This window comes from Salvelinus namaycush, chromosome 16 (genome assembly GCF_016432855.1).
Source record: "Salvelinus namaycush isolate Seneca chromosome 16, SaNama_1.0, whole genome shotgun sequence".
Taxonomy (NCBI): domain Eukaryota; kingdom Metazoa; phylum Chordata; class Actinopteri; order Salmoniformes; family Salmonidae; genus Salvelinus; species Salvelinus namaycush.
This window is the reverse complement of record NC_052322.1, coordinates 34512407-34525120: the sequence shown is the minus strand read 5'-3', so window position 1 is coordinate 34525120 and position 12714 is coordinate 34512407. Positions and strand designations below refer to the sequence as shown.

At 43.0% G+C, this 12714-nt stretch overlaps 1 protein-coding gene across 1 annotated transcript in view; it reads left to right on the top strand.

Annotated features, from left to right (window-relative positions):
* LOC120061347 (plexin-D1-like) overlaps positions 1 to 12714 on the top strand; it is a 123373-nt gene that overhangs the window by 42100 nt on the left and 68559 nt on the right. The window contains exon 13 of the mRNA XM_039011095.1: positions 11019 to 11164. Within this exon, the coding sequence (XP_038867023.1) occupies positions 11019 to 11164 (146 nt within the window). The remainder of the gene's footprint in view (positions 1 to 11018; positions 11165 to 12714) is intronic.

Sequence of the window (12714 nt, the reverse complement as noted above, 5' to 3'; positions counted from 1 at the left end):
ACGGTGTTGGGCTGTAAGCACAACCCCCACCTGTGGACGTCGGGCCCTCATACCACCCTCATGGTGTCTGTTTCTGACCATTTGAGCAGACACATGCACATTTGTGGCCTGCTGGAGGTCATTTTGCAGGGCTCTGGCAGTGCTCCTCCTTGCACAAAGGCGGAGGTAGCGGTCCTGCTGCTGGGTTGTTGCCCTCCTACGGCCTCCTTCACGTCTCCTGATGTACTGGCTTGTCTCCTGGTAGCGCCTCCATGCTCTGGACACTACGCTGACAGACACAGCAAACCTTCTTGCCACAGCTCGCATTGATGTGCCATCCTGGATGAGCTGCACTACCTGAGCCACTTGTGTGGGTTGTAGACTCCGTCTCATGCTACCACTAGAGTGAAAGCACCGCCAGCATTCAAAAGTGACCAAAACATCAGCCAGGAAGCATAGGAACTGAGAAGTGGTCTGTGGTCACCACCTGCAGAACCACTCCTTTATTGGGGGTGTCTTGCTAATTGCCTATAATTTCCACCTGTTGTCTATTCCATTTGCACAACAGCATGTGAAATTTATTGTCAATCAGTGTTGCTTCCTAAGTGGACAGTTTGATTTCACAGAAGTGTGATTGACTTGGAGTTACATTGTGTTGTTTAAGTGTTCCCTTTATTTTTTTGAGCAGTGTATATATAACATTGCAGGAATTGTGTATAAAATTTTAAATTGAAAAACTCAAAGTTATGAATCCAGCGTTATTTTGTGAATCAGTTTATAAACCATGTGCCATAGAATCGGTACGTCAAAAATCTCTTCCCAACTACTTTGCAATCTATATGGTACGGTTGTCAATTTATTCATCCTTAAATGAAACTGGTATACTTTTTATTCATCACGATTTTCTTTAACCAATTTTGGTCTTTAATGCAGGGCCAACAGTTCCTTACTTTTCCCCCCTTTCACTTGCCTCTTCCATTTTTCGGTAATGCTGCTATAAATTGGTGTAACGGCAGTCTAAGTCGTCCTCCTCATCGGACGAGGAGAGGCGAGAAGGATCGGAGGACCAATGTGCAGAGTGGTAAGTTTCCATGATATTTAATAGACACGAAAACAATACACGATACAAAACAACAAACGAACATACCGTAACAGTCCCGTGTGGCGAAACACTGACACAGGAACACCACACGTGAAACCCCGGCTGCCTAAGTATGATTCTCAATCAGGGACAACGATTGACAGCTGCCTCTGATTGAGAATCATACCAGGCCGAACACAAAATCCCAACATAGAAAACACACATAGACAACCCACCCCAACCTACGCCCTGACCATACTAAATAAATACAAAACAAGGGAAATAAGGTCAGGAACGTGACAATTGGTTGTAATTTTGTGTAGAGCACACATTTCCATATAATTTTGTTAGCTGCATGTGTGACATAACTCCACCAGTCCTATTTTTTATATTATTTACAAAGATTATACTTAATAATTTTTAATTTTTTTATTTGTTGTATTATTTGTTCTGTCTTTTCTGGTGGATTAAACTGAAATTGCAGCCAACTTTCTATGGTTTGTTTTAAAAATAGCGATATTTTATTATTTTTCAAATAACCGAAAGTGAGAGCTTTTAATATGAATAAAGGGAAAAATGACATTCTTGAACATTGGGTGAGTCATTCGTACTAATCTGCTAGAGAACCAGTTTGGATTTAAGTATAACTTGTGTATGACTGACGCCTTTAGTGAGAGGTCAAATGCTTTAATATTTAATAATTTCTGCCCTCCGAACTCATATTCATTATATAAATTGGCCTGTTTAATTTTGTCTGGCTTGCCGTTCCAAATAAAATGGAAAAATTTTGGCTCATATATTTTAAAAAAACAGGTCCCTGGTAATAGCCAAGACCATAGGTAAACTGGGATATGACGAAAGAGTTCATCAGGGTGATTTTTCCACAAATAGAGAGGTATTTTTATCTATTTTTGCTAACTTTCTATCTATTATGGCCATTGAAATGTTAGCTATTAAAATCAGATCCAACAAAAATATCAAGGGGCTAGAAATCCAGTGGTTAAAAATAAAGGTGTCATTGTACGCTGATGATTCATGTTTTCTTTTAAATCCACTATTTGGATCCCTCCACAGCCTCATAGAGGATCTGGATACTTTTTCTAACCTCTTTGATTACAACCAAATTATGATAAGTGTACTTACTATATTACGAATTGGATCACAAAAAAAATACTACTTTTACATTACCGTGTAGTTTAGCAATTAAATAGTTTAACGGTGATGTGGACATACAGTACTCGGTATACATATCCCGAAAGAAAGAAATTATCTAACTACAATACATTTTAAATAGATATGCCGATAGTGGACAACCTTTTACTCCTCTTGACAGTTTAATACTTTCTGGGAAGTAGACATTATTTACTATTTTACACCTAGGTTTACTATACATAACTTTAACCAATTTTATGAGAGATTCTCCAAAATTAAAATATTCCAGGCATTTATATATAAATTCCAGTTGTACTTTATCAAAAGCCTTTTCATAGTCAGCTATGAATACCTGTCACGCCCTGACCGTAGATTGCTTTGTATGTTTCTATTTTTAGTTTGGTCAGGGTGTGATGTGGGTGGGTATTCTATGTTGTAGGTCTAGGTTTTCTGTTTCTATGTGTTTGGCCTGGTATGGCTCTCAATCAGAGGCAGCTGTCTATCGTTGTCTCTGATTGAGAGCCATACTTAGGTAGCCTGTTTTCCCACTTGTGTTTGTGGGTGGTTATTTTCTGGTTAGTGTTTGTTGCACCTGTCAGAATTGTTCGTTGGTCGTTTTGTTGTTTTTGTTCATGTATTCATCTTAATTAAAAGTATTATGGATACGTACCACGCTGCACTTTGGTCCTCCTCTCCTTCTCCCGACGACTTTCGTTACAATACCAGGCCTGGTTTCCCAGATTTTTCAATTGTGTTCTATTGTTTCCAGTACTTGCCTTATATTATCTCCAATGTATCGTCCATGTAAAAAACCTGTCTGATTAGGATGAATAATATCCAACAATAACTTTTTCATCCAATGCGCTATGCATTTTTAAGGGACCTCCAATTTTTGTGGGACTCAATCTTTATATTTACCACTTGGATCCTGTTTCAGTAATAATGAAATCAGACCTAGTTGAGTATCTGATAATCTACCATTTTTATAGGAGTGGTTAAACATGCTAATAACGGGGCCTCCCGGGTGGCGCAGTGGTCTAGGGCACTGCATCGCAGCACTAGCTGTGCCACCAGAGTCTCTGGGTTCGCGCCCAGGCTCTGTCGCAGCCGGCCGCGACCGGGAGGTCCGTGGGGCGACGCACAATTGGCCTAGCGTCGTCCGGGTTAGGGAGGGTTTGGCCGGTAGGGATATCCTTGTCTCATCGCGCTCCAGCGACTCCTGTGGCGGGCCGGGCGCAAACCCTAACCAAGGGGGCCGGGCGCAAACCCTAACCAAGGGGGCCGGGCGCAAACCCTAACCAAGGGGGCCGGGTGCAAACCCTAACCAAGGGGGCCGGGCGCAAACCCTAACCAAGGGGGCCGGGTGCAAACCCTAACCAAGGGGGCCGGGTGCACGGTGTTTCCTCCGACACATTGCTGGCTTCCGGGTTGGAGGCGCGCTGTGTTAAGAAGCAGTGCGGCTTGGTTGGGTTGTGCTTCGGAGGACGCATGGCTTTCGACCTTCGTCTCTCCCGAGCCCGTACGGGAGTTGTAGCGATGAGACAAGATAGTAATTACTAGCAATTGGGGAGAAAAGGGGTTACATTTATAAAAAAAAAATATTAAAAAAAACATGCTAATAACGGTCCTTTGACTGTATCAAAAAAGTTTTGGTATACTTCCACGGCTTTGCCATCCAGCCCTGGAGTTTTCCCAGACTTACATGCTTTAATTGCATCAAGAACTTCCTCCTCTGTAATTTGCCCTTCAAATTAGTCTTTCTGTACAGCTGTTAATTTTACATTATTAATATTTTTAAAAATCATAACATTTACTTTCGTTAGTCGAGATGGAGGAGACTGAAACGAAAACATATGCTTAAAGTACTTTGCATCCTCTTTCAAAATATCATTTGGTGAATTGTGGGTGACTCCATCTTTTGCAACAAGTTTCAAAAAATTATTTTTGGTAGCATTTCTATGTTGAAGATTAAAAAATAATTTTGTTCATTTCTCTCCATATTCCATCTAATATCTAACACTTGATCTTTCTTGAATAACTTCCTCCATTTCTTTTTGTTTTTCCTCTAACTTATTCTGTGCCTCTATGGTACAGTTTTATTTGATATCTATGTTTACTGTTAGTCCTTCCATTTCCTTTTGTTAATATGGACTCTTTTGACCTAAATTGCTTTTGTTTTAGAGATGAGTACTGAATTGCATGGCCTCTAAAGGCACATTTAAAAGTGTCACATGCAATAAGGGGATCTGCTGTACATATATTATGTCGGAAAAAGTCAGTTATAAGTTCTTCTGTCCTAGTTAAAAACAAATTACCATCCAATAGGCTTTGATTAAATTTCCAATATCCTCGCCCATGTGGAAATTCTGTAAGAGCAATATATATGCCAATTATTTGGGGTCCAACCGCATTCTGTCCCTTATCAACACATTTTAAACTTTTGGTGCCAGCGAGAATGACATAAGAATGTAATCAAGACGACTAGCTTGATTGAGCCTCTGCCATGTATATCTCACTAGGTCAGGACATTTAAGCCTTCATATATCCAATTGTTGCAATATATCCATGACATTCGTGATTTCCTTAAGTGCATGAGGGTGATCGTATGTAGTGAGATTTCCTTCTCGGCCCATTGAAGTATTTAAAACAGTATTATAATCTCCCACCATAATAATAGAGTCTTGTATTGTTTGTAGGTTTGATAAATGATTATATACATTTTCAAAGAAGCGATGATCATCATTATGTCACGCCCTGACCATAGTTTGCTTTGTTTTATGTTTTGTTTGGTCAGGGTGTGATCTGAGTGGGCATTCTATGTTGTATGTCTAGTTTGTCTGTTTCTGTGTTTGGCCTGATATGGTTCTCAATCAGAGGCAGGTGTTAGTCGTTGTCTCTGATTGGGAACCATATTTAGGTAGCCTGTTTTGTCATTGTGGGTTGTGTGTGATTGTCTATGTGTAGTTTTTAGTGTCAGCACTATTTGTTATTTAGCTTCACGGTCGTCGTTTATTGTTTTTGTATTAGTTTCGCAAAGTGTTCTCTTTCTATTAAAAACAAGATGAACACATACCACGCTGCATATTGGTCCTCCGATCCTTCAAACTTTTCCTCCTCAGACGAGGAGGAGGAAGACAGCCGTGACACATTATTTGGACCGTATAGATTAATGAGCCATATCTGTTTATGGTCCAATAACATATTTAAAATCATCTACCTTGCAGATCTGTTTGGACAAATTGCACATTCAGATCAAAATGACTGTTAATTAATATCATCACCCCTTTTGAGTTTCTTTACCCATGGGAGAAGTACATTTCACCCCCCCAGTCCATTTTCCACTCACCTTCATCTAAAATTGTAGAATGAGTTTCCTGTAAACAATAGATATTATATTCCTTCTCTTTTAGCCAGGTAAATACTGATAGTCTTTTCTTATTATCTGCTAAGCCATTACAATTAGAACTGGCTATACTTATTTCACCATTTACCATAATGAGATTCAAGTCTCAATTCTATTTATCATAATATATGTTTGTGAACTTACCATTAAAAAGTACCATAGTGTTTGAGTGTCCATATAGGTGTACCATGATATTTGCATTGCTACTAAGTAAACCTCCAATTGTTCTCCACTATTCCACCCGCTAATCCCCCCCATCCCAAATTGGGTTGTCATCCCATTGACTGGCAGAACACCCCGTCCCCCCTGGATCCCAGGGCCAGTAGAAGTTACCATTGTTCACTCTGTCAGCCCACTCAGTGTCCCTGCGTGACTCTCTGTATCAGCCATTGTGTCAGTGTCATGACTCATGGTTTGTTGTGTGAGAGTGTCCGTCTGTGTGTGTGTATACCGCTTAGATGACTGAAGTTAAAAGTGTTGAAATCCTCTATTCGTGGGCAGCCCAATGTAACACACAGACACACACACACTGAAACAGCTCCCTCAGGGGAGGCGGTTGTAAGGCAGTAAACTGGGGCTGTGGTTGTGGGAGACTGGGAGTGTGATGCAATGCTTTGGCAGCCATGTTTTCCCAGACAGTCTCACCAGGAGTTAGTTAGAGTTACAGTCAGAGTTCTCAGTCTTATGGGGGAGTATCTGTTCTACCACAGTATCACCCATGGTTTACTGTTACTCTGTCCACCATAGTGACTATGTCTAAAGATTCTATGGGCTGCTGCTGTAATGTTTTCCTTTCTTGCCCCACATTTTTATTTAGTCAGCTTACAGTTGGGAAATCAGTCATTCTAGCATATTCTTTGAGCATAAACAGTAATATGAAGTATATGTTATGTGGATAGACAAGCCAGTAAAATACAGTAATGTGTTCTATGTTTGTAATACTGCAGGTAATAAAGGCAGTTGTCTGCGAGGAGTAGTTAAGATGGACTGCAACACAGTATACAGTATGGTCTCATACAGTGGGTTTGAATCAATAATGTTGATGTTTACGGTATGATCTGAACACCTGACCATGATAGAAATCTGGAGGCAGGATCCTTGAAGGATCTTTATCCAAATGATCAGTGTATCTTCATAAGAGCCCAACCAATTCATAAATTCCTGTCAAGATTATCTGGAGCATTGTAGAGGTCTTTAGAGATCCTTTATTGTTGAAGGCATTTTGAGATCAGGAAATCTCCTGATGTTATTGTACTGTACTTTGCTCCCCTCAGCTTGACTCATTCACAGAGGAGTGAGGGGTGCAAATGAGCAGCATGGCAGCTAACGCTATCGCTAACACCAGACATGATAACACCAGACATGTTAACACCAGAGAGAGAGAGAGATGTCCCAGATACATGGTGATAATTACTGTACCTACCAAAGAGAGCTTGGAGGTGTGTGCATGTGTGTGTATGTGTGTGTCACAATTTAATCTAAAGGCTTAAAAATGTGACTCATTTTGGGATAAGCTAGTTGAAGGTCAAACGCTTTGTATAACCAAACACTTGCACCAATCACCCTGTTGGTCTTATACAAATCAAATCAAATCAAATTGTATTGGTCACATACACATGGTTAGCAGAGTGTAGCGAAATGCTTGTGCTTCTAGTTTCGACCATGCAGTATTATCTAACAAGAAATCTAATAATTTCACAACTACCTTATACACACAGGAAAGGAATGAATAAGAATATGTACATATAAATATATGGATGAGCGATGGCCGAACGGCATAGGCAAGATGCAGTAGATGGTATAGAGTACAGTATATACATATGAGATGAGTAATGTAGGGTATGTAAACATTATATAAAGTGGCATTGTTTAAAGTGACTAGTGATACATTTATTATATCCAATTCCCATTATTAAAGTGGCTGGAGTTGAGTCAGTATGTTGGCAGCAGCCACTCAATGTTAGTGTTAGCTGTTTAACAGTCTGATGGCCTTGAGATAGAAGCTGTTTTTCAGTCTCTCGTTCCCAGCTTTGATGCACCTGTACTGACCTCGCCTTCTGGATGATAGCGGGGTGAACAGGCAGTGGCTCGGGTGGTTGTTGTCCTTGATGATCTTTTTGGCCTTCCTGTGACATCGGGTGGTGTAGGTGTCCTGGAGGACAGGTAGTTTGCCCCCGGTGATGCGTTGTACAGACCTCACTACCCTCTGGAGAGCCTTACGGTTGTGGGCAGAGCAGTTGCCATACCAGGTGGTGATACAGCCCGACAGGATGCTCTCGATTGTGCATCTGTAAAAGTTTGTTAGTGTTTTTGGTGAGAAGCCAAATTTCTTCAGCCTCCTGAAGTTGAAGAGGCGCTGTTGCGCCTTCTTCACCACGTTGTCTGTGTGGGTGGACCATTTCAGTTTGTCCGTGATGTGTACGCAGAGGAACTTGAAGCTTTCCACCTTCTCCACTACTGTCCCGTCAATGTGGATAGGGGGCTGCTCCCTCTGCTGTTCCCTGAAGTCCACGATCATCTCCTTTGTTTTGTTGACTTTGAGTGTGAGGTTATTTTCCTGACACCACACTCCGAGGTCCCTCACCTCCTCCCTGTAGGCCGTCTCGTTGTTGTTGGTAATCAAGCCGTCTGCAAACTTGATGATTGAGTTGGAGGTGTGCATGGCCACGCAGTCATGGGTGAACAGGGAGTACAGGAGAGGGCTGAGAACATACCCTTGTGGGGCCCCAGTGTTGAGGATCAGCGGTGTGGAGATGTTGTTTCCTACCCTCACCACCTGGGGACGGCCTGTCAGAAAGTCCAGGACGCAGTTGCACAGGGTGGGGTCGAGTTCCAAGATCTCATGCTTAATGACGAGTTTGGAAGGTACTATGGTGTTGAATGCTTAGCTGTAGTCGATGAACAGCATTCTTACATAGGTATGCCTCTTGTCCAGATGGGTTAGGTCAGTGTGCAGTGTGATTGCGATTGCGTCGTCTGTGGACCTATTGGGGCGGTAAGAAAATTGGAGTGGGTCTAGGGTGTCAGGTAGGGTGGAGGTGATATGATCCTTGACTTGTCTCTCAAAGCACTTCATGATTACGGAAGTGAGTGCTACGGGGCGATAGTCGTTTAGCTCAGTTACCTTAGCTTTCTTGGGAACAGGAACAATGGTGGCCCTCTTGAAGCATGTGGGAACAGCAGACTGGGATAGGGATTGATTGAATATGTCCGTAAACACACCATTTAGCTGGTCTGCGCATGCTCTGAGGACGCGGCTAGGGATGCCATCTGGGCCGGCAGCCTTGCGATGGTTAACACTTTTAAATGTTTTACTCACGTTGGCTGCGGATCTGGGTTCTTGGTGAATGTATAACTGTTTGCTTTTACATGGTAATATAAGTGTAACTTACACACTATGTCCTCATTTCTCACTTTAGCTTGGAAGCACAATGTTTGTGTATCTCAGCTGTCAATCACATGAATACTTATGGATACTTTTCTTAATGTAGACCCACCCCCTCCCCTCTCACCCAGATCAAGTGGAAGCACTGTTTTTATGTGTGATAGATCTGCAGCTAGCTCGAGCCAGGCTAATAACTCACGGAGGGGTCACAGCGACCTCGGGACAGACAGGGAAATGGTCACTCTGCGAGGCATGATGCCAAGATTACAGGAACCCCTGGAGCCTCTAGAGGTTGCCCTTAGACACTATGACCAGTTTTTCCACCCCCAAGTCTAATCTTGAACATGAGTGGGGGGGAAACAAAGCTGACCTCAGATCAGCCCATAGGAGCAACCTCCCTGTGTCTCCATGGTAGGATTTTCTAAACTAGCTAGCTACGCTACACTGGGAGTTGATGGTAGATTGCTTTTGCCTGGGAGTCAGAGATAGCTATCTCGGTGGTTGTGTTTCCGTGGTGATTGGATAAATATTCTCTCTTCATGGCTCCTTAGAGGAACGCTGGGAGAAGCAAGGTCAAGGTTGAATTGATGTGTGAGAGCATGCTTCTGATCATAATATGACAAAGGAATTTCAAATACTGTAGGGACAATAGGCTACTGGAAGAATGGGAGTATAGGCTGGCTCCCTCGCTGTAGATTTGCTCTATCTCTCACCCTCACTACCCTCTCTTCCCCGTCTTCATGTTCTCCCCTGTTAATCTCTCTCTTCCCCGTCTTCATATCCTCCCCTGTTGATCTCTCTCTTCACCATCTTCATATTCTACCCTGTTGATCTCTCTTCCCCGTCTTCATATTCTCCCCTGTTGATCTCTCTCTTCCCCGTCTTCATGTTCTCCCCTGTTAATCTCTCTCTTCCCCGTCTTCATATTCTCCCCTGTTGATCTCTCTCTTCCCCATCTTCATATTCTCTCCTGTTGATCTCTCTCTTCCCCGTCTTCATATTCTCTCCTGTTGATCTCTCTCTTCCCCGTCTTCATATTCTCCCCTGTTAATCTCTCTCTTCCCCATCTTCATATTCTCCCCTGTTGATCTCTCTTCCCCGTCTTCATATTCTCCCCTGTTGATCTCTCTCTTCCCCGTCTTCATATTCTCCCCTGTTGATCTCTCTTCCCCGTCTTCATATTCTCCCCTGTTGATCTCTCTTCCCCGTCTTCATATTCTCCCCTGTTGATCTCTCTTCCCCGTCTTCATATTCTCCCCTGTTGATCTCTCTTCCCCGTCTTCATATTCTCCCCTGTTGATCTCTCTTCTCCGTCTTCATATTCTCCCCTGTTGATCTCTCTTCCCCGTCTTCATATTCTCCCCTGTTGATCTCTCTTCCCCGTCTTCATATTCTCCCCTGTTGATCTCTCTTCCCCGTCTTCATATTCTCCCCTGTTGATCTCTCTTCCCCGTCTTCATATTCTCCCCTGTTGATCTCTCTCTTCACCCTATTCACTCTAACAGCTCAATATCTGTACCACTCCCACTCCCTTCCATCTACCTCTCCGTCTTTCCTGCTTATTAATCTCTCACTTTACATTTTAGTAATTTAGCAGATGCTCTTATACAGAACAATTTACAGGAGCAGTTATGGTTAAATGCCTTGTTCAAGGGGACATCGACAGATTTATTACAGAGTCTGCTCAGGGATTCGAACCTTTCGATTACTCGCCCAACGCTCTTAACCACTAGGCTACCTTCGCCTTGACGATGTACCACTCCTCTCTGACTCTCTATATACTGTAGCTCTCTCGCTCTCAGTCTCACTTGAGTCCTGGAAGAACTACTCAGGTTTCAGAGTACACATACAGATACAGGCCTGTAGCTCAGAGAGGTACTGACTGAAGAGCCCTCTATATAAAACCTGACCCCAAACTGAGTGGAGGGAATGTGTCTCTCTCAATTATATCTGAATCTTGAGCTCAAGAGGAATATATGCAGGCACTTATCCCTCTTTCCTTCTCTCTTTCCCCACAGATCTCCCCCCTGAGTGGACCGTTGGAGGGGGGCACCCTGCTCACGGTGCAAGGCAGGAACATGGGCCGCAGGGCTGACGTGGTGAAGGTCTCCATCGGGATGGTTCCATGTAAAATCCTGCCTTACCAATACACTGTCTCTGTACAGTAAGTACATTTCTTATGATTGATTGATCGATTCATTCATTAATTGGTTGATACATGCATTCATTTATTCAGTCATTCAGTGACTTTGTGCACAAGTGTCAGAAGTTCACAAACAAAAAATGTTGTTAATTGTTTTGAATCATATTATAAACTGGGTGGTTCGAGCACTGAATGCTGATTAGCTGACAGCCGTGGTATATCAGACCGTACACCACGGGTATGACAAAACATTTATTTTTACTGCTCTAATTACGTTGGTAACTAGTTTATAATAGCAACAAAGCACGAGGGGGTGTGGTATATGGCCAACATACCACGGCTAAGGGCTGTGTCTAGGAGCTCTGCAATGCGTCGTGCCTAAGAACAGCCCAAGGCCGTGGTATATTGGCCATATACCACACCCCCTCGTGCCTTATTGCTTAAATATAGAACGCCTTTATAGAACACTACTATTCGCTTTAAACCGTTCCATTCACATAAAGGAGATAATTCAAGACCACAACATTATCACCAAGGAAACAGCAGAACCCTGGGTTAAACCCTGCACATAGTATTCCATGGAAACACCGTAACTCTAGAACCACATAAAAACTTCCATACCAATTTCCATAATGTTCCATGGATGGAAATGTTTATCTGGTCCCTCTCCACTGGAGCCAATCAGGCTGTATTAGAATACAGACCAGTGTTGGGGTAACCCGCAGGTCTTACCTGGCTGTCACTACTCAAGCTCTTGTTTGAGGCCCAAATCAAAAGTGTGACCAATTTTTCCATCTACAGAACATTGCCAGGTTAAGACTTATGCTGTCACAGCCTGCAGCTGAGTGACTCATCCACACCTTTATCTCATCCTGTCTGGACTATTGTAATGCCCTTTTTGTTGGCACATCTGCTAGGCGTCTAAACAGGCTACAATATGTCCAGAACTGTGCTGCATGTGTCCTCACCCACACCTCCCCCGTGAGCACATCACACCAGCGCTGTTCAGCCTCCACTGGCGCCCCATGAGCTCACGCATTGACTTTAAAATCCTGGATCATACCTACCAAGCTATTCACAACTCTGGACCCAAGTACCTGTCTGACCTCATGCTACCCTCCTGCCCCACACGCACCCTTCACTCCTCCAGGTCCATCTCCTTTTAAGCAGCCCCACAGCAGACTAAAAACTATGGGTGGCAGGGCTTTCAGTTGTGTGTCTCCTCGTCTGTGGAACGCACTTCCAGTCACTGTCAGGGCTGCAGAGTTTCTGCCCTCGTTTAAGGAACAGCTAAAGACTCAGCTGTTCAGAAAATAACCTCTGTTAATTCAGTTATACTGTCATCCGGATCTGACGACACTGTATATAGCTTTGATTGTTGTCTGTGTTCTGTGTTATGAATTATTATTATTATTATTACTACACACGTCTCACACACTCTCCCAAACACACACACGCTCCAGATCGCTCCAAACCCAGCTAATCAGATTTCACACCCAGTATGACCTCACCCTACTTGCTCGTCCTTCATTGATTCGCTGAGCTGGTTGTTATGACTGCTAAATGTTTCC